The sequence below is a fragment of the Manihot esculenta genome, chromosome 5 (genome assembly GCF_001659605.2).
Source record: "Manihot esculenta cultivar AM560-2 chromosome 5, M.esculenta_v8, whole genome shotgun sequence".
Lineage (NCBI taxonomy): Eukaryota > Viridiplantae > Streptophyta > Magnoliopsida > Malpighiales > Euphorbiaceae > Manihot > Manihot esculenta.
Window position 1 is genome coordinate 3,245,177 of NC_035165.2, and position 25,018 is coordinate 3,270,194.

Genomic DNA, 25,018 nt, shown 5'->3' on the forward strand with positions numbered 1-25,018 from the left:
TTTGCTGCCATAATGACCGCCTCCTCTGGCTTTTGGAATTTTGGCCGATGTCTATGAACATTTGCGTTCCTGATAACAAGGGTAGGAAGTTGATGCTTTCTTCTTAGCGATGTCTCTCTTTCTTTCGCCATCAAATGTTGCTCGATTTCTTTCAGTCGTAACCTCCGTCCTCGATCGTCTCAATTTGTCGACTTTTTTTTTTTTTTTTAATTTAAATTATGTATACATCTTTCATTCATCCGCCCCTTTTGATGTGCGTTTTCATTTTTCCTGTTTTCTTTCTCTGGATTCAGTCTCAATTTTCCAGTTTTGTTTTTTTAAATAATTTTTTGGATGGTGGTTCATTTTTTAGTCAATAACTAGCAAAATAAATTGAGTTTATGGAGATTTTATTGATCTATGTCCCGTTATGACCTTGATTACCGCTATATTGATTTTACCCGTACATAAATTCAGTATTTTTACCACATTGCTATTTGCGAATGCAGTGAGGGGTGTGATTTAGCCTCTATTTTTCTGGGTATTTTGAAGTTAATTTCTTTCTTGATGTTTTTGCTTATGTGTTTGAATCTGTTAATTTACTTCAGCTACTTAGTTTTGTGCCTTGCTATGATCAATGATCATGCCTTTTTATTGCTTATTTGAAACTTTTTTTGTCGTTAGGGTTTGGTGGCAATAAGCTTACTATTTCCTTGTTAGGAAATTTTCAGCTTCTGTTCTTCGTGACTTCAGAATATTTCGCTAGTGTTCATGACTTGGTCTTCTGTTACTCATGATGAGACAATTGTGATTGGACGTGGAAATATAAATTTGTGCACTTTTGCAAGCATTAACTTTCTGCGGTCATTTTTTAAGCTCTTGAATGTTGATATGTTATACTCTATTTGAAACTATGGTTTGAGGTTCACGGTTATTTTTTAAGCTCTTGAATCTTGTTATGTTATATTCTCTTTGAAACTACGGTTTGAGGTTCAAGAGGACAATGAGCTTTGCTTATTTCAAATGTTTTCTTCAATTGGCTTATTTCCTGACAAGCAAAGTTTACTGATTAAAAAAAAAATATACAGGTGTTTGTAAGTTGCTTAAAATGGAGACATATGTCGACTTCTTTAATTGGCTTGACCACGACACATTGATGAGGATTCTCATATGTTTGGAGGATCCATCTGATCTTGTTCGTGTTAGTTCTGTTTCACGTTCTTGGCGAGAGTTTGGTGAGTAATTATTGATGTATACATTTCTCCTTTCACACCCATGCTATATTTTAAATACCTGCATAACCCTGTTGCAAAGAATTTCTTTACATGGTAAAGTTGCTAATCATAATCATTGAATTTCAGTGATTGAATTTGTGCAGTGGTGTGTGTGATTCTAATGAATTAAAGAAAAGCTGGTGGCTCTTATTTGTAGTTTGGTTGCAATAAACAGGAACCAGTTTCATGTTCAATGTTTTGGCTGTTAAACTTTCTTTCGCCATGTGTACTCTATCTACAAAATTAATTGATGCCAGTGATATTTAATGGTAAAGTTCTGGTACTGATAATGATAACACATGCTTACTTGTGCAAGAGCACACCATTGTGTGATAACCCCAGTTGATTTATATTATCCTTCAACCCTGTGCCGCTGTCTACATATTTGACTCCATGGGAATCTTCTTTTCCTTTGTTATCACTATATGGTTTTATTATTGTCACAAGTATGAGTCTTAGTTTCCTGTCATCCTAATAAGAAAAACTGTGACGGCATTTCTGAAGTGAAGAAATTTACTGCTATCCTTATTTTAGTTGAAATATTAGTGACCATCAGAGGTTTTATATAGATTAAGCATCAGGAATTTTTACAATTTTGATTATTTTACAAAAGGTATTAATTGGTTTTTTTTTCAGTGATTGTGAATGGTCTTTGTAAGCAGCTGTGCTTGAGAAGGTTTCCTTGTTTGCATAGAGTAGATCATGTCATTGAACCAAACTGTGGCATGAAAAACCCTTCAGAAGATGGATGCAGCAAATCTGTAGAATGGGAAACTCTGGAGAGGGAGCACAGAGTATATGCTTTTTTAGCTCGAGGTTGTACATCATTTGCTCTTAGAGAGTGCATTGCTGATGCAATAAGTGCGTCTAGCACTGACAATTATCCAGAGGAAAGCATTCATAATACCCTTGAACCAAGAGACAGGGTTGCATGGGGAGCTTCATATTGGTCAAGTAAAGGGCAAAGTGATTCTGCATCATGTGAGATGCTTACATATAAGCTTGTTGCTGATATTTGTGTCATCAATGAAATCAGTATACGGCCTTTTCAAGGTTATTATTCTGAAATTTCATAAAGGTTGGGCATTCTTCTGTTTTCTTTTCACATTTGGTTTGTCTTTTATTGAAGTAAAATCTGCTGTTATATTCAGCATTTTTTCAGCGGGGTTCACCAATATATTCTTCCAAATCGGTGCGCTTTCGGATGGGTCATACCAAAGCCCCAGAGGATGAATTCACGGGTGAGCCAAGTGATAATTGTGCTAATGACAATTTCATATGGACTTACACTTCACCAGAGTTTGCAATGGCTCAGGTAATCTCTTCTTGTTTCATTTGCAATTACCATTGTATTCATACAATGGGACACCACATCTCTCAACTTGAAGGAGCACCCTGATGCCAATCAACTCGCAAGAACTTTTCTAAGTAGGATGATCATGAACAATCAAGTTGTTATCTCTTTGCATTCATGATAAAAGAACAAATGCGATAATTAGAATCACTACTTCTTCCAGAACACTTATCTTGTTACATCATAAACTTCATAGGGTAGAGTTGATTTTATTTGTTGAAAATTTGTTAAAACCACACTGTTCTCTATTTATGAGTTTGTTTAATGGGGAGGCAGCCCCTGTTATCTATTTATGAGTTGATTTCGTGGACTGGATTATTTCGTTTTGTGGTACATGGGGTGGCAGACCGTGTTATCTATTTATGAACCTTGAATTACTATGTAGCTGAAAATGCTTTAATTCTTCATAGAAATATTAATTGCCCAGTGACTTTTACATGAACAGGAGAATCGCTTGCAGAAGTTCAAGCTTCCAGAGCCTGTTCTTTGTATAGGTGGAATTTTGCAAGTTGAGTTGTTGGGTAGGGTTCAGAAACAAGAAATGGATGGCTTATTCTATTTATGGTTTGTTCCCCACACTTTTCTTTCTTGTTCTGTTGGATTTCTGATATTCTATCCTCCCATTGGATCCTTGGTCATGTGGAATGATGGCATTTTTTGGCTAATGACTCTTGATGCCATGCATTCTGCATAAATAGTATCTTGTTGGCTTCATTCTTTCAGTCACATGCCTGAATTTTCATGGGCTGCGTTGAAGTCAGAGTCATAGAGTCATACGTGTGAGAATGAAATAAACTGTTAAAACTAAGTATTCATTTGTTGAGGTTCAATCTCTGTCCATGAAAAATGAACTCGGACATGGAGTTACTGATGCTATCTGCATATTTTTTTATTCATCTGCTTTCATGATATGGCGCATGCATGATGCAAACTTGGGCCTCACTCTCCTAAGCAGCCTGTAATTCTGAAGAAGAAAATGCTATAATAGTGCAATAATCACCCTGTGCATAGCATTTTGCAGAACTTTGTTGATGACGTTCTTTTGTCATATTGCAGCATATCTCATGTTCAAGTTTTGGGCCGACAATTATCACCTCCATTTAGTGTTGAAATTCTTGAACCTTCTGGAAAGTTTGTTTTAAAAGCTCACAGTTACACGCAACCAAGCTTACCTGAAAATGGATCCTGCCTAATCCCTAATGCACATTTGGAGGAGCGTGCAGGAGATCTACAGCAGTTCATGGATTTGCTACAGGAAGGTTTAGTTTTTGAGTATGGTTGGCATGAAGATGATGAATTAGATGAAGAGATGCCTCTCTGAGCCTACTTGCAAGAATACATTTTAACAAATGGAAGTGTGGACATAAGTGAAGAGTGAATATGGGAACCCTTTCCGACCTAGATGTGCAGTATCTCTGATGTGTAATTGAACTTATGCCATCTTTTGTGACTGGAGAGGAATGCGGTTTCTATTTTTTTTTTTAATCTGACCTACCCTTTGGGTGGCTCTTTTGATCTTTATTTCATTAGATTGAGGTCTTGGTGCACTCATTAATGGCTTCTGTTGCATTATCAGTATTCATAGGCCGGTATAATTGTGGAGACTCCGACTATTAGAAAAGAGAAAATGGTTTATGGCCTTATATTGATCTGCCTCAGATGGTAATGCCAAATACACTCTCATGGGCTTGCTTTTAAATTTGAACTACCATTATGTTTGATATAGTTAATTTTCAATGAAAAGATCCAGATCAAAGAAAAGAAAAATAAATTATTTTTAAAATAAAATTAAAGAAAAATTACTTTTTAATCCTTAAAGTTTAATATAATTAACACTTCTATCCCTTTATTTTAGCGACCCAACACTTTCTCTAAATTCGTAGTCCTTCCTCTCCCAACTCATACACGAGCTAAACCCATAAAAACGAGCAGTAGGCTATATAACGTATTCTAGATAGAGAAATGAGCGTGGTCGGTCCAAAATGCAAAGCCCTCGGTTCTCGTTTTGCAGCAGCAAGTAATGCTCAATTATCCTTTACATATATAATATATACATACAATCTATTTATTTTTGAAAAGCATATTCACAATAAAATCTAGCACGTCACCCTTTAAAACCCTCAACTAGGCATGTTAGCTGATATAAATTACAATCTACTAATGTACCAGAAACCACCAGTTAGATATGGTATAGAAAACCAGAAATGCACCAATATATTATTACTATTACAAATAAGCAGAGTGAACTGTGACAACAGAATTTTAAAACTGGCTTTAAATAGTGAGAAACCTTTTACTTCCACCTAGAATGTGGCTAATTACTCTAAAGCGGAATTTATAATGTTCAAATAATTATTATTTTAACTCATATAACTTCCTGAACAACAGAACAGAGCAGAATTGTATCTTCATGTGGTCTTGGCTTTTGGCCGTGATGGAAGTAACTGCATAACAGAAACAGGAAATCCATTAATAAACAAAAACTATAGAACTTGATTTATCTTAAATTCCAATAGAGAATATATATACCTGATAGCAGGAAATTAAAGAGCTAACAAATCCAAAGGCTCCTGTTACACGAGGGGTAACTTTCTTGGGTGCCAATTGAAGCAGCCCAACTGCAACTACGAAATCCATGGCAGCCTTAACCAAGGCCAGTGATCTCTCGTTTGATTTTTGAAGTTTAGCCCGGTATTGCTCATTCTGCATTAAATGAACATTTGTAAAGCAAAAAGAAGGGGATGTTATATGGAAGAAACAGTCTTGGTCAGCCTACAGTGTGAAATCACATAGTATACATACTTGATATTTATCACCGTTCTTAAGCTCCTTCTCTAGCTTCTTCATTGATGCAGAAAGCCTTCCAATCTCTCCAATCTGAAGTAAAAAGAATGGAGCACGTGATAAAAATGAACAACTCTTTCTGTTCTCTCTCTTCTTCACTTCCGTTGCTCTTTCTCTCTCTCTCTCTCTCTCTCTCTCTCTCTCTCTCTCTCTCTCCCTCCCTCCCTCCCTCCCACCCCCCTCCATTTTCCCCCCTCTCCTACCTACTCTCTGAGGGATATAAATGAATTTTGCAGGGACAAATAAAAATAAAAACAAGACGAAGAGAGAGAGAGAGAAGTTACAAACCTCCACCAAGGTGGTACAGACTGAGGATCCCATCCAACAGTAAAGAGATATACGACCAATTAGCTCAGCACGTTCTTTGTTCTATCAAGGTGAAAAGAAAAATGTCACATAATCCAATAACGAATATAAAAGAATCTAGATATAATAAGCATTTCATACCTTATAGATGCCAGTTCTCCCAAGCCAGACGATTTGATCGAGAAATAAGAAAGTAGACAACAATGCATTTTTTGACTGAAATAAGCAGCAAAAGACAGAAGTCACAAAGAGGAATAAGAACAAGATGAACTTTAAGAAAATAAATATTAACTGTCCACCATTACCTTTCCCAATAAAACAAGAGGAAGGGGAGTTCCTTGCGGGACAGGGCTAATAAGAGCATGCAGATCATTGACAAACTGCAAATCAACAAAAGTAAGTAGTGTAAAAATAAGCTGGAAAAGAAAATCTAAGAGAAAGATACAGTATCAGGTTCCACATCCACTAGCATGATGAAGTATCTATCGGTTGTTTACTGACAAGACAAAAAAAAAGATACTGCAAATTGTTCCTTCAGCTCGCAGCTCATTCATTACAACCATTTTACCAGGAAACACAGAGAATTAATTTAAAGCACTTTCAACCTCCAGTAAGTGTGTTACACTTTGTTTTCAAGAAACAAATGTCTTTAAAAATAAACCACAACAGGCACCTGGTTAACCAACAGCACCAGATAAAAATGCAACTTAACTGAAGCTAATGACTAATAGTTCCATATACATGATGAAACCTAACCTTAAGAAGTCGGAAAACTTTACGGGCCAGGCTTGTTGATTTGTCCACATTCTGGGCCGTACCAGGCTGTCCATTACTTATGAATTTTGAACCATATTGAATTGCCCTGCAGATCTTGTCTCTGGATTCAGCCTTGTTCAGATACAAAACTAATAAACCAAGTTCTGCTCTTGTTGCATCCAATGAAGTCATTTTTTTTGTCCTGAAAATAATTGCTAAAGTCAATATAACAGTTTCTAGTAGCCCCCAAAAGCATAAGAGAATAACAACAATACCATATGAAAAACACATGATTGAACATCAAAGACAGACAAATTGATCAAGCAAACCTAAAAAATTTCAGCTTGAAGAAAAAAAATTTCTCTCCCTCTTGGTTTCTGGAGGGGGATAGGAGGAATATTCCAAACAGAAAATTTCTCCACTGAGCATTTAAACTAGAACAAGTTAAAATCATAAAAATCTTGGAATCTAACATGAATAAGGGAAAAGTTATTATAGTTGTTCCACTTGCTTCTTTAGCCATGATAGCTAACCTAACCTTAATCATTCAGGCGTATTCAATTCATCTGTGCGTGACTGAGGCTAATTCCCATAAGGATAGAAATTCTCTATCTTGCTTTTAGGAAGTTGTGGTGACCTGGAATCACTCCTAATCCTCAAAACAACAAAATTCCCTGGTATTGTTTTTCCTCAAAATACCCAAAATCTGCTCACCGAAATCAGCTAAACACAGGAAAAAAGCAGATATATGAAACAATAAAATTTTCTGAAAATGCAAACAAAGGCAAAATTTTATGTAAAAAGTATCGACTATTGGGCTGCCGAGGAAGGATGAAGAGACAGCGGTCATAGACTCGACAGAAAAAATGAAAGTCATTGACCCTGATAAAAGCAAATTGTTCCACCCACGTGAGCCTATATCTAAAGCTTAATTAAGTTTGCCAATTTTTCTTTTTAACCCTATAAAATCCTATACGAACAATAACTACACAAATTTCTCTTGTTTTTCTCTTCGTTTAGCCAGAAGGAACAGAGGAGACCACCAACATACAAAAAAGGAGGAGACAGGAATTAAACAACGAAATTCCGGTCATGCAAATTCATAGCCCAAATCCACTACAACAAAGTGAAACTGGAAAGAATACGAGTTCATTAAAGAAATATAGAAAAATTATTAGAAAAGAACAAACTTGAAAAACCCAATTAGCAGCTACAGTAATTAATCACCTACTCCAATTCCGCGAGAACAGAAGATAACAAACAGCAGACAGTATCAAATAAACACCAACATATATACTTCAAAGAGAATCGATCAGCAATCAAAGAGGTTAGGGCTTGCAAATTGAATATACGAACACAGAAAAAGAGAGAGAGGATAATGATACCGAGTGGAGTGCCCGATGGATTCAGCCTCGAAAACCACAATCTCCTTTTTCTTCACTTTCTCTCTCTGAAAAAATCTACCGCACCCAAAAGAGAGAAAAAAAAAAAGAGGCAGTGAGCAATCTGTGTCTTCTTTTGCCTCTCCGTAGAGCTAATAACGACAGACCCCTGATTAAGGCCTTGTTTGGCTCTCTCTTTCTTTCAAATCTTAACGCCAAACAAATTTACAATTTGGTTTCGTATAGCGCTCCCCTGTTGACCGTTGCTCGTATTTGCTCTTCATCTGCACCGTCGGTTCAGATTTGTAGATATCAAATCTAATGGCTGTAGCTACGGCCTACGGGAGGGTACCATTCTTGCGTGACTGCGCGTTTACGCAATTATAAGAAATAAGCTTATACAAGGAAAATAACCAAACAAAGTTTGAGAAAAATAAAATGACAAAACAAAGGAAATCCCATCCATTTACAGTTTTTTTTTTTTATCAGAAAAAAAAAAACTCTTTAAGTGACTAATCTCTTTATTTGTAAGTAGAGTTAGGTTGAGATTTCATATTATATCTTAATTGTGAGACATAAATATAATTATTTATTTTTTTAATATTTATATAATTTCAATTTTTAATATTTTATTATTTTATTATTTTATTATTTGATCAATAGAATTCATTATTTATAATTTTAAAATAATATATTATTAATTTAGATATTTAAAATCCATAATTACTTAGATTATTCAATAATAAATAATAATTAATATAACCTATTAAAAAATTACATTGTTTATCTTGAACTTATCATACGTTTTGATTTGTTGATTAAAATTAGATCTCCCTAATTCTTAAGAAAATTGATAAATTAAAATCTTACAAACGTTTCCTAATTAATTTAAATTTAGATTATTTGTATAAAGCGTGTTCCATAATCAGAATAAATTTATTATAATAAATAAATATATTTTTATTTTTATGATCAATTTTTAAAATTGAAATAGATCCTAATATTCTATTGGAGTTTGTTTTCATTGATTTATTTCTTTTTGATTATTGCTTTTTTTAATTACTTTAATCTTTATTTTTAACTCATTCTTAAAATCCCCCATTTTATTTTCATTGTTTATTTTCCTAATCATTATTTGAAAATTCTCAGTATCAATTTCCTGTACATTCGATCATAGTGACTTGAAAAGCTCAGGGGAGGTCGTACTATTCTGCATGGCTTTCATTGCTATTTCTTTATCTAACTCTGATATCTGCAAAACTTCTGAGTTAAATCTGGCAACATGTTCTCTCAGGGACTCATTTCTCCTTTGTCTGACGGTCTCTAGGTAGCTCGTCTTTTTCTCAGCAGGAACTCCAGCAATGAATCTGCTGATGAATACATTGGCCAAGTCCACAAAATTCTTGACGCTCCCTGACTCCAGGTTGTTGAACCAAGCTCAGGCTGGTCACATTAAGGTTGTTGGAAAGACTTTACATAAAATGATCATAATGAGCATGTAACTCTATAAAAGTCTTGTAGTTCAGCACATACTCTTAGGGATTTCCATCCCATTATAGACTGTCAAGGTTGGCATCATGAACTTCTTCAATATAATCTCCTATTGGATTCGTTTCACAAATGGTGAATAGGTCGGCAACAAGGGACTACTACTATCTTTGGCCCATAGTTCCATTAACAGCTGCTCTTTCAGCCTCTCCAGCTTCTGATCTACCTCTGTCTTTTCCCTCCTGGGCCTCTTCTCCAGCTAGTGACTTTCTTCCAACTCTTTATTTCCATACTTCTCTACTGGTTCAAAAGAGTAACTCTCTACTCCATCGTATTCGATGAGCTCCCCTGCCCCTCGTCCGTGCTAGTAGTTCATTCCTCCGACTGGCTTCCCCATCTCCCTCTCCTGTCCTTTTGCTACTTGGTTGGGGAATCTAGTAGTTCAGCATGGATTGGAGCTCGCTGAGATTGAACTCTTTTGCTATAGGTAACCTGCTCAATGGGGTACTGAGCCCTCTTTGTTGTAACATCTAACTTAGCCAATGGGCAATGTTCTGTAACTGCAGGGCCATATTTTGAAGTTCTTGATCAGATATGGAGGTTCGAGGTATGATTCCAATTAAGTTTGGTGAGGGATTTAGTAACGTGGATGGCGAGTTTACTGGTGCTATTGGGCTAGAGAATAAGAATAGTGGACTTTCTTGAGTCGAGCTCAGATCATTCTAGGTGATTTATGTATTATTTTCGCCGTGATTTGTCATATGGATCTCAATGGATGAGTATGAATGAGAACTCCGGTGATGATAAGATCTCCTTCATTTTCATGGACGGCACCAAAATGATGTCTGAGATCTAAGAATGGTTTAAGCTCAATGTATATTTTGGTAAACTTGGTTTTTATTTCTCTTTTGTTTCTTTTTATTCTCTTTCCCTTTTGTCTTTTAGTAATGTGTAACCGTCGTTCTGTATCTATATCCCTTTGCCATATTCACGCTGGCAGTACGTACGGACGTACTGTGTTCTTTTCTCTTGTGAGATAGCTATTTAATTTCATCCAGCGCCACTTGTACACAATCCCGGATATCACGAGGTCTATTTTCTCATGGAGACTATCGAGCATTTGGAGTTAAGATCGCATCCAATCCGGTTTGTGTGGACAAACCCTGAGCCAATATGTGGTTTAGAGTCGCGTATTGAACTCTTGTTGAGTTTAAGTCTAATTCTTTTAATTTAGACTATCTCAGATATCGATATTTAAAATACGACAGTCATAAACAATCATAGTAAAATAAACTTAAAAATAATAGTAGATACAAACTTAAAAATAATAGTGATATACTATCTTTATGCATTGGATTCCTCCTCTTAAATTTGGATAAGCATTGCTCAAGTTTTACTGTTTACTTCATGAAACGTTTTTTATATTTAAAATACGCTATAAACTTTTCTTAATAATATATTTTTTTTCAATTCTTAATAAAATTTAAGACGACAGCACAGCTCTCATCATATAATATTCTTTGTTTAACATAAAATTTGATGTTTGTATGATCTAATTTAACAAAAATTATTATTTTCATATTTAGGGTTGATTTTCTTTTTCGAAGATTTAGGGTTGATTCAAGAAAGCTGAAGCACATTCTTATCAACCTTCACAAGTGAATATTAAATTTCTTATTTGAGCAATTTTAAAAACATAATCTTTCATATTAGTTTAATTCATTTAAAATAAATAGTTTGAAATGTTTCCAATGAAGTCAAACTTTACTTATTAATAATAATAAAAAAGAATTGAATCTCTCTTCGTCATCAATTGAACGGCTGATTCATGTGTTCATTGAAGGAAAACTAACAAAATGAACGATTTAGGCTTTTTTTTCATATAAAAAAACAGATAATATTATAATAATAGTTTTCTATATATAATTCATATTATAATAATAGGTCATGTTGAAGCCTCAAGCGTTGCAGAAGTATGGGAAAAATATTAAATGCAGAGTAGTAAAGAGAGACCATATCTGATAATGGTATTGCAGAATGCAGCTCATTCATTTCATGAAGGTAGGGATTTCATAGGACCAGAAATATGATCTTGCATCTGTGAAAAAGAAGAGAGCTAGAGGAGAAAGCTTGTATATTTATATAAATATAAGATTGATTGCAAAGATTAGCAGAGTTCATAATAGGCTATTGTTTCATGCAGATAATGAAACAGAGCTTACATGTAAAAACGTTATCATACACAAAAGAAGGGTACAATTTATCATCTATTTTCTGCTGAACAAACTTCTTAATTTCCCTCTTTCTAACCGCTCGAGCAGCTTCTTAGCACCTGGGATGTCCATCTCACTTAGCTTCTTCAGGTAACCAATTGCGCCGTAGGAAATCATCAATTTCTTACATTTCCTGCTTGAAGAAAGAGATGCTAGGCAGGACACAGCGTACTTTTTTGCAGTGTTTTGTGGACTTGGGTCAAGCAACTGAACCAGATTTGGCACACTTTTATCATCCTTTTTAACTTCTCTGCAATTCTGTGAAAGTGTCATCAAACTTGAAATTGCTTGTGTAGAAACCTCCCTAACGCTGTTTGATTTGGCCTCAAGCAATTTGATGAGCAGAGGAATGCATCCAGCTTCACCTACCAATTTTTTCATCTCCGATGAGCTGCAAACTCGACATATTGCAGATGCAGCGGCTTGTTGTGCGCCTACCGATCCAGATTTAAGGACATGAACCAAGCAAGGAAGGAAGCCAAGAGATACCAACATTTCCATAGAGACTGAGCTTACCAAATTCCTTACTGCTGCAACTGCAGATTCTTGGGGCAATGGACCATCTAGATATGCCAATAGCCTTTGGATTCCTCCTTCTGAAATAACAATCCTCCTTAAATTGTCATTGCTAGCAGTGAGATTCTGCAAGCATTCTGCAGCATATTCTTTAGATCCTAGTAGAATTCCACAATCAAGGAGATTGATCATGACTTTTACAATCCCTTCTTCAGCTAGATTTTGTCTAACCTCAGGTACAGCAGATATGTTCTTCAAAGTACAAGCAGCTGCAGCCTGTGATACTGAATCACCAATTCGACAAATTTCAATCAGTGGTCGAACCCCGCCATGTCCAACAATTGCCCTGGCTGTTTCTGATGTCATGGACAATCTCTGGAGCGAGATCGTAGCCTTCTCTCTGCCCACTGTGCTACCTGACTCCACAAGCCTTATCAGAGGTGGCAGAACACCTTCAGAAACAAGCCAATTCTCACAACTCCCAGATTCTGCAAGTGAGCAGATTACAGTAACAGTCTTTTCCCGGATTCGAGGAGAGGTTGCTGTTAATAGCTGGATTAGAGCACCAACATTGCTCCTGCCCAAAACAGCCAAAACAGTCTTCTCATCCTCTTTCATGACCTCAACGAGGCTGTCAAGAGCTTTGTGCTTTGCTTCCAAGTGCCCGATCTGAAGCCGAGCAAGCAATTCCCTTATATTGCCATGAATGGCAGCCTCAGGCTCTGTTGACGAACCGGCCACAGCTGAAGGCAGAGTAGTTTCACCAAGCACCCCAGTCTTGATCAGAAGCCCACAATCTCGTAAATTCAAATCCAATTTCCCGGATAAAGAATCGAGATCACTCTGCATCCTAAGTTTACCTTCATATTTCTCACTGTCACATAAATCTGCCAATTCAATTGCTTCTTTCAGCGCCTTTGACACAGCCTGCAATTGTTCTTTGCAAAGTGAATTCTTGGAGAAACAAGGGTGACTGGATAAATCAGATAAATGCGAAGGGATCTGCTCCAACTTGGAAATGATCATCTTCCATCTACCAGGAAACCCCTTCACAGTCTTGGCCTTGTCAAGTGCCAAGGGAACAAGCTCTTGCGCATATGATAACCAGTCTTCGACTGTCTGAATATCTTGTATAACTTCTTTTCCTTTATCTTCCACCATGATTTCTATATGGCAAGGATCGGATTGATGAAGAGAGCTGCACCAACTGGATTACAAAGAAAACCAACGCATAAAGTGATGACCCAGCTAAGAAGAAAATGAAAGAAACGATTTTTGCATAGAAAACTTGAAGGCAGTGGAGCAGTTGCAATCATCAGGCATAAATTATAAATAAAGGGTACTGGTTTTAAAATAAAACAGAAACAAAAACAAACAGGCCAAGGAGCTTCGGGATTCTTTGATGATCACACGAAGCTTGTTTCATTGAATGCAAGAACCGACCAACAAAATCAAATGGCCAATATCAAGATGCCCACACGAGTCGTAACCATAGCTTTTTCAAGTGATAATTAAATGCCAACCGAAATTAAATCTACTATGGTAACCATAATAAACAATTTTCAGATAAAAAATAAAAAAATCGTGGATGGAATCAAGGTTAACAAAACAACTTATGTTTTACTCAGCTAAACAGTCGGCCAATTGGTTTTCTTTCAAATACCCGAAATACCCTTCTGAATCTCACCACAGATATTTTGCTTACTGTTAAAGGTAATGGTGGGAAGTAAAAAAATAAACAAATTCTGCAACTTTACTCTTCATCCATGAATAATGTAAAATATAGCATCAGATTTATCTTCTGCGCTTTGAGGAGAGAGCAGGATTCTGAAGCTTGTTACCATTTTTTTAATCCTCATAAATACAGCTCGAGCTGGTTGAAAGAGATAGAGAAAGAGACTTTCCTTTGAAGAGACGACATAAGTCTCCATCACAACTTGTATTCATATCGAGTGTATTTAAATTTATCAAGATGGAATCAATAGACCAAACCAACCCCACTCAGATGTAGCAAGACAAATCAAATCACTATGAAAAAATACCTCAAATTGCTTTGACTTTCCTCAACATTCAAGGCCAAAGCCCTCCATTTCTCTCTTCCCTTATCTTCTGTTTCTGTAAGAGAAGAAAAATACAAGACAGGGAAAATGAGAGCCCCGGAAAAAAAAAACAAACACTGTAACTCGGATAATAAGATCAGAGTTAATAAATGAAGGCAAAATACAAAAGCTAAGGTGGATAAGAACAAAATAAAAAACAAAGTTTCTTCTTTTATGATAAAAAAGCAAGAAAAATCCACGTCAAGAACTAACCTTTAAGCCTCAGGAACTAGAATTTGTCCTTTTCTCCAGAAAGCAACCCATATAGCTTGATCTTCAAACCTCTCGAACTCCTTTCACTTTCTCTCTCCCGTTACCAGAAGATGCTTGCTTGAAGGAATCAGCAACCCACTACAGCTTTGTCTTCAAACTTCAGTCTCTCTCTAAGCTGGAAGCAGTAATACCTCCAAAATCAGCAATCAGCCTCAGTTTGATCCTCAAATTAATCGACCCAGAAAACCCTTTTAAAAAATCAGAAGTGCAGAGGAGCTGCTGTTTTTGCTGCGCAACAGAGAAACAGAAGGAAACGGTCGAAAACACTTCAAAAAATACCTAATAAATAACACAGGAGGACCCAAGTAGCTGAAATTTGAAAAACCCAAATAAACTATTCGAGCTTTAACGCTACCAGACAAAGAGAGTCTAATTAGTGACCATCACGGTCACATTCAAAAATCAAACCTTCTTCAAATCTGCTGATAGAAGTCTTTCTCTCTCCTCTTCTCGCCTCGGAGGAAATGTGTCAGAGCTATATGTCTGCTTAGATTCTGTAAAATGTGAAAGAAAAACGCATTATTTTACTCCGCTGTGTTTCAAGGCAGGGAAATGGGGGGGGGGGGGGTTAAATGTCGAACATGATTGAAGATCGTACAGAGGATTCGACCGTTGAGATCTGGTGAAATTTGAATGTGCTTTTCGAACTTTTACGTTACCGAGGAGCAAAGTTGGCGAGATTTCTCCACGTGTGAGGTGGGGACGGCTACAATTTACAAGTGTTTTACAGTTGACGTTGTGACGAATCAGCCTTTTACATGGCTGTCACTGGGTCAATCAGGGTTGAGGGTCAGAAGTGTAATTTGGAATTAATAAAATTTTGATATTTTAAAAAATGAAACGTTAAAATAATCATTATATTCCTTTCACCCTGTAATCATCATATGAAAAATGTCCGATCGAAGCCTATCCATATGCAATTATCTTATTTGCGGTGTTGGTACAAAGAAAATTAATAATCTAGATTTTATATAAAAAAAATAAATTAGAAGTTTTTATGTTAAAATGTTTATATATTTTAAGTATAAATAAATTGTAATTAATTTAATACAAATTAATAACTAAACAACCCTTGTGAGGGACTATATACATTGAACATATGCAATAATTTTTTTAAAAGAATATATATTAAAAAGCATTAATGATGAAAGAAGATTTTAAAATAAAATTTGCGAATTTTCCATTACATAAAAGGGCGCCGACAAGGAGCATCCCTTTTAGGAAATCTTAGTGATTTGATGTTGCCTATCAAAATCTATTACATAAAATGTCAACTTAAGGATAAAAAATGGCGGTAAAAAGTGATTATATTCCAAAGTTTGCGGAATCCGATTCACCGGGTCAAGTACCCATTACTTTTTGCCTTAAGATATCACTGTGATGGGCCTCTAAGCCCATAAGTTATGAAATATAAAATTATTTAATTCCATAAAAAGAATTCGATCATTGTTCCCGTTAATATATATTTATAGTAATATTTAACGGTGCAGTAAATTAAAATGATAAAATCCTTAATATTTCTTGACGGATAATCTTTGTTGACTATTTTTTCAAGAAAAAGATATATATATTACAGCAGCAAACGTAGCAAGCTTTAATTTGCATTGTGAATTCAAAGTAGAAACAGATCATCTCGTGGCTTAGCCATTATTGATCTTATTATAAACCAAACCTGCATCTGTCTCTTACTGTACATGCTTAAAACAAATTCATGCTTATATATGTTTATGTATCTATATCAATACCACATGCCTTCAATTCTCACCATGAAATGGAGACCCACAAAAGGATGGAGATCCACAGAAACATGGAGACCCACAAAAGTTTGGAGATCCACAGAAAGATGGAGACCCATGACTAAAAGTTGGTGGAACCATTACAGTAGAGGAAACTTTGAACCTTTTACTCCTTGAACCTTCACCGCTACAACCACTGACCATCATTTGGTCCTTAAGCCCTTGATCACCAATACTAACTTCCCCAATATCAGATCCATCTGAGTCGAGCCCTTGTTGCCTGAACCCAATCCATTCATTGCTGCAATCTGAAACGCTGGAGGTTTCCCATGAAGACTGCTCATGCTCATTTGCCACACGGGGAACGATGATGCTTGGTTGCACTACTTTCTCTATGTTCTTGATATCCACTGGCTTTTGGTATTGTTGGCTCCTAAAGTGGAATATTCTAGCAAAAGTGAAGTGGTCACTCACTCTATTCTTCGTGGACTTGCTTTCTGTTGTTCTAGCCATGATGCTTTGTAGGTTCTTGCTTAATTTAGCCTTCAATGAAGAGAAGCTAAGACTGTGCCTCCCATCAGATTCTGACACCAACCCACCATTTGTAGGAGACAAACCAGACTGGGCTGTGTTGGAATAGTGGGGATTATTATTGTTATTATTAACCAAAGCAAAGTTGGTTCGAGCATTTTCTCCACGAAGGGCACGAGCAGCCTCATCATAGGCTCTAGCTGCCTCTTCAGGCGTATCATACGTCCCAAGCCATAGCCTTACACGTTGAGACGAATCTTTAATTTCTGCTACCCATCTTCCTGAAGGTCTCTGCCTGACTCCAACAAATCTGCGAACGGCTTTGTTGGGTTGCTCCATGTTGGTGGTTTTAGTAGTGGCAGCAGAAGAATTCTTGAGTTTTTCAACCTCTGCCATTAACTAGTAGCAAGATTAAGTATATATTAAAGTGATTAACTAATTAAGCTGCAAATTTTGAGAACAGTTTTCTGTTTGCATGTGGAAACCACATGGGAGGAAATAGGCTGCAAGTACAGCACTATTTATAGTAGGTGACTTCAACAAGTGATGGCGATCAATGTTGGTGGATACCCATCTCAATTATTTGGTTTGTTTTTTTTCCCTAATTGTCCTCAGCTAGAGTGAATGCAGATGCAGCATTATTTATCAACTTGAGTATTTGTCTATAGCTTCAACTTAACTACAATTAATGTGTGACTAACTCAAGAGCTACGGCTTAATACGATGGAAAGATACAGAGGGAAGCAGACAGAAAAAGGTCGGACAAGTTTGTCGGCTTGTAAATGAGGAACGGAATTGGAACGTTGGATACTCTATTTTTAAAATCCGGCGCAAAAGTTAGTTTAATATGTTATGACGTGGAAGTTAATCTTGGATGTTATCGATTGGAATTTTAAAAAATAGAATGATTTGTTCATCTGTGGGCTCCACAATCCCCGTGGCATGTCTCTTCCGCTGGTTTTATTTTCCTCTCTCCAAATTGCCTCTTTCTACCTTGTAAAAATTAATTTTTATACAAATTAATCAAATGGGTATGATTAATATTATATTATATGATTACATTTACAAATATATATATTTTTTGGGTATTGATATTGAAATGGATGGCTCTTATATTGGAACTAAACTATAGTCATCTAAGGGTTGGCCAAGATTCCCTCAACTTTCATTCCACTTGGTTTGTAAGTGAGGAGTTTGTCAACTAATGGGTGGAGTTCCCTCCCTCAAGACACGTGGCACGTGCCAGAGTTAAGTGGACATCTCCCAGAGCCATTAGGATTGATGATGATCCAGGGAAATGGGAAGTGAAGCCTCTGTAGGCTGCATGCTTCTCTGTTGGTTGTCTTTGATTAAGTTTCTGAGTTTCGATGATATCAACAAATTAAAACTATAATGAGCCGGTAATTATCTTGATTGCATCATTATAATTAACTCCATGTGAGTGGTGTATGTGAAATTGAATCGATCAATCTTCAAATCAGAGATTGGTCAGAGCTTTTTGTTAAATTGGTATTTGTCTGAAAATGAGATAATTAATGAAAAGATAAGTATTGCTTAATTTATTCATTGGCCCTTTTACACCAACTTAGTTCCAAGCGTCCAATCATAAAGCAACATTCTAAGTAATTTGTTGTGTCGATTAGACAAAAGGGTTTGGTGATTACGATAAATAATCATGCTTTATAATAAAAATCATGGAGACTCTACGTACAATATTCATAAACAATGCAAAAAAATGACATTGAACGTGCTATATCTAGTGAAGGATTTAGGATAATATCATGAGAGGCTCAGTACAAAATTACAATTAAAACACCTACCCTCTATTTTAGGCTATAGGATTCCTCTAATTGGTTTAGACAATAGTTTTGTTAGAGGAATTAAAATTGTTCTATTTCCATTTTGTTTTAATTTTGATTGATTCTGATTTACTCTATCCAATTTTATTTAAACAAATTGAATAGCTGATTATTTTTTTTTTAAAAAAAAGTCAGCTGACTTTTGATCAGCACTTAGATTGAAATTGTTATCTTCTAATCAAGTTAATCGGTACGATTTTGTATAAATTCAGTCCTATAAAAAATATTATTGCATTTATAAATATAAAAAAGCAAAAAAAAAAAAAACTATATAATTTTATTGATTTTTCATTTTAGAATTCATAATTAAATTTATATCAAAATAATATATATATATATCATTAACAAATAACTATAATTTTTAAATGTTATTTTAAATATTAATATAAAAATTATATTATGAGATATTAATTTAATAGAAATAAAATTATAAAATGCAAATGAAACAATGACTTAAAGTTCAGTGAGCCCGAGACCTGTGCTTAGGAAAATACAGTTTGCGAACTCCAAGGATGCAAATGGGGTGTCTGCTAGTACTCCGATGGCAGCCTTAGTACAGGGCAGATTATAACAGGAAGATAAGGTGAAGAATTCATGGCTTCTGGATTATAAAATAAATATGAGAACAATGGATAATTAAGTGCTCCCAAAATTTCCTTCTGAAATATGGCTGAAAAATAATCTCACATGACCATTTTAAAGGTTTAGATGTGCTCCAACATTCAGAATTTGAGTAACTCAACTAAATACTTGGAGAAATTCAATTCAAAATCTATCATGATGTTGCAGTGACAACTTTTCAGGATTACTATGGTTCTGTCACAATGAATGGGACTTAATCTCAGCACCGTCCTACAGACTACAGAGGGATTCAAGGAATTTTATATACAGATCTACACAAAATCTCTAGTTGTACTTACCCCAAAAAGGAGATTCAATGTCCCAAAATTGTCGAAGTTGGCTTGAAGCAGATGTATGACAGCTTCCAGGAATCAAAATGAATATATCTTAATTACACTGGTTTCTTTTCTTTATCAGTCCCTTGTTTGGGGTTCTCCTTGAGCAGATTCTGGGTTTCCGTGAACAGTGTTGAGATTCTCTTGGTGACTAGCATTCCCCTCTGAATGCTCAGAACCAGGGAGGAGCCATTGACGAGAGTGTTCAGTTGAAGTCTCAGGACTATCAATAGATCGGACCAAACTCACTGTTGCATGTCTCATACGTTTTGTTGCCAAAGAATCTTGTACTGGAAACCGACAAACTGGACATGTAGATTGTTTTCTTAGCCATACATCAATGCAAGACAGATGAAAGTTGTGACCACATTTGGGCATGATCCGCAACACTTCCTTCTCTTGGTATTCTCCTAAACATATTGAGCACCTGTTGAAAAAGCATCAACCGATTTATGGAAGTTGAAAGCATTAGGACTTCCCTTTATTCATATGTTAGATTAAACGCAAAAAAGCTAACAGAACAACCATTTAATCACAACAGCATGCATAAGTTTTGAACTTCAACCAAGAGGGAACAAACAAAGAACAATAAACAATAGATATACTGCTGAACATCAATCAAATCAGCAGCAGGTGAATGAATAAAAGCTCAGGTAAATGCAAGAAAGAAATAATTCTAAAGTTTCGTTGGTGGGTGCAGAATCCCAAATCAGCAGCTCAGGGCTCAAATTTGTCATTAGAAAAGAGAAAAAAAAAATTCAAGCCCTTAAGTAAAGAACACACTATTTTATCAACGTTTGGAGCTTTGACAAATATAACAGGAAATTCACACACATAATTACCTTCATCAATGAGAGAGAGATGGGAGAAGAGGGGGGAAGTTGGGGGATGCACATTTTAAGTAATACAAATGTAGTTCTTCAAAAATACAACAAACTACAGGTGGCAAAACTTACTGCGTATCTTCCACAGCACTAAACGCCTCACGGCTAAACTTCAAGGTGGGAATAGCAGAAACAAGCACCGGTTCAAGGCCACTAATCCGATGTTCTGGCTGCCAGATAAGAATAAAAGTTCAAAACGATTCTGATACTGCATACTGCATTCATAGTTTTGATACCACCAACTTGATAAGCAAAGGAGGCATGTTCTAATTGCCTATTTCACAGATAGAATTGAGGTCAATTAAAATTAGACATACCTAATCTTTATCTTTAATTACCTTTAATTTTTATTATCTTATATATGATAGTATAGGCATTCAAGATCGTAGCTTGAATTTCTTACACACAAACACAATGGAAACACATCATATTCTTTGTCTATTCGGCATTCAACGCCCATTTAGTAATTGGTTTCCTTTCTTTTTATCGGAATGAAGAGCAAACCCGAAAAAGTACCAAAATAATAATTCTGCAAGTTGGTATTTTATCTCTTGAAGTCTCTCTCCAACCCACTAAAGCAATCAATTCAAAACTAAAGAATTGAGCAAGTGACACGGCTGCTTACCAATATTTGGAGACAACCTAAATACCCTACAAAGTTCAAGATTTTCACAGAGTCTCCACGTGAACAAGACACCAATGAATGTAATTTAAACCAGTCACAGAAAAGTTAGTTTGTGAAAATCACAGGATATCATCCGCAAGGATAACCAGCACAAAAGACAAAATCACATGCACAAATGGCGAAGAACGAAATATACCTGTTCAAGGTCAATATTCCTGGATTCAATCTCGAACATTTGCCTGGATGCGGAAGCTCGAAGCCTCCCACATATTATTCTTGTGCAAACAAAAACAATAAAAGTGGCACTCATCCCAAACCCAATAATAGTAGTGACCAAATTCATCCCTGAACCTAAGATCTGCCAACTATCAAAATTAACAAGTACACACGAGTCCAACCCCCAATTGCAAACCAAGTCAAGGAAAATACCCCAAAGTTCTTCAACAAAAACAAGACAAACAAAAAAAAGGAAAATTAGAATACCCACGGGCTCGAAAACAATAAAGACGATACTAGACAAGTGAACTAGGGGAGTAGCAAAGACCCAGATCAGGAATCTTCAAGAAATGAGTCAAACGACTATTCTTCAATAGTTCAATGCAAAGATGGAGAAAAACTAAATCACAAAGAAGGAGAAAAAGGAGAAAATCGAAAACCCATATAGAATCCTAATCGCTTTCGATGGACTCGAAGTTGATTCAAAGGAAAGGGGGCCATTGAATAGATGGTAGGAAGGAGGGGAGAGTTGTGGAAAGCAAAGAAGCTAGTTCGCTTTCTCTTTACTTGGAATTGCATTGGACTGGGTCCATAGTGAGAGGGACCCAGCTAAATTAAGAAGGTAGATATCAGAATCAGACGGTTGTGATTGAGGCAGGTAGCCTGTTTTGGCGGCGAAAAGGCATGAATGGTAAGTAGTAGATGTACCAAAGATTCTTCTGAATTCTTTTTACATAAAATGAGAAAAGAGAAAGAGAATCTCCACTCTGCATCTCTCCACTTGTTCATTCTAACATTTATTACCTCTTCCGGATAGGATCAGAGCATCTTATTTCCAATAACTGGGCAACGATGTCGTTTCACGTTCTCGTATACACCTTGTGAATTTGTTTTTAACCCGCAAAAGTAATCATTTTAAATAACACTCACGACATTGTGAAATTACGGTTAAATAAATATTTAAAATTTATTTTTTATTTTCTTAGTTGCTTCTGCCCTAATTTTTAAAGCATATGTGTCCTTTTTTTTTCTCTATAATTAAGTCATAATTGATGGCCATGGATGAGTAGTCCATCTCCAACCAATCAACAAAATCTCCAAAGAAAAAGTTTGGTCCTTTTAAATTATAAGTGGTCTTTTTCAACAATCTAGAGATAGATATGCCTTGATTACAAACGCATTCATCCAAATTCAAACCGACCATTAGAATCTTGTTAAGCTCCACCAAACCTGTGCGGACATGTGGACACAACAGTAACCTAATTGGGAACTAACAATGATGAGCATGAGAAAGAGAATACATCTTATTCTTCCTTTACAAGGGAATAGAAGGCTTGACACGTTGCCGTTTTCTAACAAGAAATCTCTGCCTTGAGGTTTTTAATAAGGTTATTGACCTTTGTTTCCCAGATGTTGACATATTAGTATATTACCCACATCTTCCATGGCACTGTCTACGTGGCAACCTTTGCTTCACATCGCTCTTATAAATTGTTGGTCACTGGACCAAGAAACTAAATCATTGATTGGCAGCTTGAACTCACTGTTTCAAAGAGATAGATGCATTTATAAGATATCTTTATAAAGGATTGGTAAATCTTCTAGTGAAAGCAGCTTAATAATTTAGCATCTAGTTTAAATGAAATGTTTGAGACGCACACGCACGGCAAAAATATTTTAATGCATCCAAGTCTTAAAAGTCCCTTCACGTCATTGGCGGAGTTAGGGGGCTCGATTGATGCTGCCATGGCCCCCAACTGCAAGTTGGTCTCTGTCTTTGATGAAGCAGACCCACTCAGAACTGGACACTTGAGGTGGCGGCTTAGTATTTGGGCTTTAGTTTTTGTCTGTACGGACAAATTGGAAGTTAATTGTTTTGGGCTAAGCGAGTATATTTCCACTTTTGTTAATGGACTCGTTGCGGCCTAAAAGGAAACAGCTTTGCCGATTTTGGCATGTTAATTTGATTGAATCGAGCTCATTGATGGTTTACAATGTGCAGCTTTTTGAGAAATGAGAAATTACCCGACATCGATATGACCTTGCACTTTCTGAATTGACTTTTTTAACAATACCCAGGTTCTTAATCTCAAGGTCAAACGGCTTCTGAAATAGTTTTTGTATTGTTTGAAAATAGGGTTTTTGGTTTCACGGCCAATATGTTTTATTTTATAGAAAAGGGATTAATTCAGCTTTTTTTAAATAAAAAAAGAATTAATCTAATTCTTTTTGAATTTACTCGCCAGTTTAGAATAGGATGATAACATATTGAAATTTTCGAATAATCGATTCATCGAATTTTAATAAAATAAATTTAAATAATTAAAATTAAATTTAAAATAAATTTAAATTTAAAAATAATATAGTTAAAGTTTAAATTAAATTAATTTTTTTAAAAAATAAAATTGAAAAAATAATATTAAAAACTTTTAAATTTATTCAGATATATTTAGTATTGATTTGTATTTATTTACTGTACGAATCCGTTTATATAAATAATTAATTTAATATAAAAATATATTTTATAATAATATTTATAAATTTATAAATTATTTTTATTTAAAAATTAAAATTTAAATGTTTTTTTAAAAATATTAAATTTTTAAATGAAAATTATTAATAAAAAATATTTTTTATATAAATTATTAATTAAAATATATAAAATTAAATAAATTTAAATTTTATTTAAATAATAATAATCAAATTAGATAAATTTTAATAATTTAAATTAATTTTTAATTAAATTTTAAATAAATTTAAATATTATTAATATAAATAGAGTTAAGAATTAGATAGTTTAATTTTTACACATATATCCAACCGGAGTCTAGAATATACTTTTCTAAAAATCCATAATTTACAAATTGATGGAACTTTCTAGAACGATTGATAGAGAATTCCACTCCCACGAACTCGTCTGTTGATTGAAGAAGAAAAGAAAAAGAAACACTTTTCTGCGGAGAGGACTTCTTTGTTCATCCTCTACAGAGCTCACCAGCTAAAGAAACTCTCTAGTTATCGACAGAGTCTGAGAGAGAGAACATGAACAGCTCGGCCTCGGCATCAGAAGCTCCGCCACCAGTCCCATTGCCTGACCTTATACTCTCTTTAGAGCAAGCAACCCTCATGGCTAAACAACTCCCATCCACCGCTCATCCAGACCACCTCCTCCAAATTTACTCCTCTCTCCATCAAGCCCACCAAAATCTATCTTCATTCATTTCCCAAACCCAATTCTCCCTGTCCCCTCCTCCACCCCCTCAGGCCGCCGACGACGGGGACCAGCCGATGCAAGTAGGAGATGATGATTATGAAGCTGGAACAGAAGACAATTTTAAGGCAACAATTGACAAGGTGGAGGAGAAGATGAGGAATTGCTTTATCAAGAATAAGAGGCTTAAGCGGCCGCTTTCGCCATCATCGGTGGCGGAGGAAAGGAGGTTGGTAGATGACGGGGACGCCAGAGGAATACCTGGTTTCGATCCTCATGCAACCAGATTAAGGGCTCTGGATCTTGTCTTCCAGTTTCATGGCTGATAATTAATGGGGTATTGGGAAAAACAGAGGATAAGTATCCTTCACTTTCGGTTGCATTGTGATTGATCAATGATCACATAGTTGCCAATTCTTTTACATGGATTAGATGGGATTTCAAAAAAAGTAGTTC

The 25,018-nt window shown here is 35.6% G+C and overlaps 5 protein-coding genes across 9 annotated transcripts; 2 read left to right on the plus strand and 3 right to left on the minus strand.

Moving 5' to 3' along the window:
• LOC110615638 (F-box protein At4g00755) lies at window positions 1-4,250 on the plus strand. Of its 2 annotated transcripts, none has more exons than XM_021757628.1 (6): window positions 1-81; window positions 1,068-1,214; window positions 1,890-2,306; window positions 2,405-2,568; window positions 3,053-3,171; window positions 3,664-4,250. In XM_021757628.1, exons 1-6 carry the CDS (start codon window positions 48-50, stop codon window positions 3,926-3,928), a joined length of 1,146 nt encoding a protein of 381 aa, XP_021613320.1. In that variant the 5' UTR covers window positions 1-47; the 3' UTR covers window positions 3,929-4,250. The 2 variants fall into 2 exon arrangements, with proteins under 2 accessions (XP_021613320.1, XP_021613321.1); XM_021757629.2 differs by lacking the exon at window positions 1-81 and adding an exon at window positions 136-157.
• Window positions 4,251-4,798: 548 nt separating this feature from the next.
• Window positions 4,799-8,088, minus strand: LOC110615639 (peroxisomal membrane protein 11C-like). Its single transcript, XM_043956875.1, has 8 exons — window positions 7,899-8,088; window positions 6,514-6,715; window positions 6,063-6,137; window positions 5,899-5,973; window positions 5,740-5,820; window positions 5,410-5,484; window positions 5,137-5,310; window positions 4,799-5,051 (listed from the first exon to the last, which is right to left on the minus strand). The coding sequence occupies exons 2-8, from the start codon at window positions 6,703-6,705 to the stop codon at window positions 5,016-5,018; spliced, it is 708 nt and encodes a 235-aa protein (XP_043812810.1). The 5' UTR covers window positions 6,706-6,715; window positions 7,899-8,088; the 3' UTR covers window positions 4,799-5,015.
• A 3,412-nt stretch (window positions 8,089-11,500) lies between these two features.
• LOC110615938 (vacuolar protein 8) lies at window positions 11,501-15,108 on the minus strand. Of its 4 annotated transcripts, XM_021758177.2 has the most exons (4): window positions 14,953-15,108; window positions 14,485-14,772; window positions 14,215-14,287; window positions 11,501-13,379 (listed from the first exon to the last, which is right to left on the minus strand). In XM_021758177.2, the coding sequence occupies exon 4, from the start codon at window positions 13,331-13,333 to the stop codon at window positions 11,651-11,653; it is 1,683 nt and encodes a 560-aa protein (XP_021613869.1). In that variant the 5' UTR covers window positions 13,334-13,379; window positions 14,215-14,287; window positions 14,485-14,772; window positions 14,953-15,108; the 3' UTR covers window positions 11,501-11,650. The 4 variants fall into 4 exon arrangements, with proteins under 4 accessions (XP_021613869.1, XP_043813017.1, XP_021613870.1 ...); XM_043957082.1 differs by lacking the exon at window positions 14,953-15,108 and having other exon boundaries at window positions 14,485-14,919; XM_021758178.2 differs by lacking the exons at window positions 14,215-14,287; window positions 14,485-14,772; window positions 14,953-15,108 and adding an exon at window positions 13,878-14,190.
• A 4,229-nt stretch (window positions 15,109-19,337) lies between these two features.
• Window positions 19,338-22,149, minus strand: LOC110614560 (RING-H2 finger protein ATL7). Its single transcript, XM_021756122.2, has 3 exons — window positions 21,332-22,149; window positions 20,583-20,680; window positions 19,338-20,053 (listed from the first exon to the last, which is right to left on the minus strand). Exons 1-3 carry the CDS (start codon window positions 21,476-21,478, stop codon window positions 19,705-19,707), a joined length of 594 nt encoding a protein of 197 aa, XP_021611814.1. The 5' UTR covers window positions 21,479-22,149; the 3' UTR covers window positions 19,338-19,704.
• Window positions 22,150-24,393: 2,244 nt separating this feature from the next.
• LOC110614664 lies at window positions 24,394-24,888 on the plus strand. Its single transcript, XM_021756274.1, has one exon. It carries the CDS (start codon window positions 24,394-24,396, stop codon window positions 24,886-24,888), a length of 495 nt encoding a protein of 164 aa, XP_021611966.1.
• The last annotated feature ends 130 nt before the right edge of the window (window positions 24,889-25,018 follow it).

What these genes read in the sequence shown, in the direction of transcription:
- LOC110615638 (XM_021757628.1), top strand. Translation starts at nt 48, where the DNA reads ATGTCTATGAACATTTGCGTTCCTGATAACAAGG. An exon ending in ACGTTCTTGGCGAGAGTTTG is followed by an intron (nt 1,215 to 1,889) that starts GTGAGTAATTAT and finishes TTTTTTTTTCAG; the next exon opens with TGATTGTGAATGGTCTTTGT. An exon ending in CAGAGTTTGCAATGGCTCAG is followed by an intron (nt 2,569 to 3,052) that starts GTAATCTCTTCT and finishes TTACATGAACAG; the next exon opens with GAGAATCGCTTGCAGAAGTT.
- LOC110615639 (XM_043956875.1), bottom strand. Translation starts at nt 6,705, where the DNA reads ATGACTTCATTGGATGCAACAAGAGCAGAACTTGGTTTATTAGTTTTG. An exon ending in CTCTTGTTTTATTGGGAAAG is followed by an intron (nt 5,974 to 6,062) that starts GTAATGGTGGAC and finishes TGCTTATTTCAG; the next exon opens with TCAAAAAATGCATTGTTGTC. An exon ending in CTTTAATTTCCTGCTATCAG is followed by an intron (nt 5,052 to 5,136) that starts GTATATATATTC and finishes TCTGTTATGCAG; the next exon opens with TTACTTCCATCACGGCCAAA.
- LOC110615938 (XM_021758176.2), bottom strand. Translation starts at nt 13,598, where the DNA reads ATGAAACAAGCTTCGTGTGATCATCAAAGAATCCCGAAGCTCCTTGGC. An exon ending in ATCCCGAAGCTCCTTGGCCT is followed by an intron (nt 13,380 to 13,548) that starts GTTTGTTTTTGT and finishes TTTGTAATCCAG; the next exon opens with TTGGTGCAGCTCTCTTCATC.
- LOC110614560 (XM_021756122.2), bottom strand. Translation starts at nt 21,478, where the DNA reads ATGAATTTGGTCACTACTATTATTGGGTTTGGGATGAGTGCCACTTTT. An exon ending in GGAATATTGACCTTGAACAG is followed by an intron (nt 20,681 to 21,331) that starts GTATATTTCGTT and finishes CTTATCTGGCAG; the next exon opens with CCAGAACATCGGATTAGTGG. An exon ending in AGTGCTGTGGAAGATACGCA is followed by an intron (nt 20,054 to 20,582) that starts GTAAGTTTTGCC and finishes CTTTTTCAACAG; the next exon opens with GTGCTCAATATGTTTAGGAG.
- LOC110614664 (XM_021756274.1), top strand. Translation starts at nt 24,394, where the DNA reads ATGAACAGCTCGGCCTCGGCATCAGAAGCTCCGCCACCAGTCCCATTG.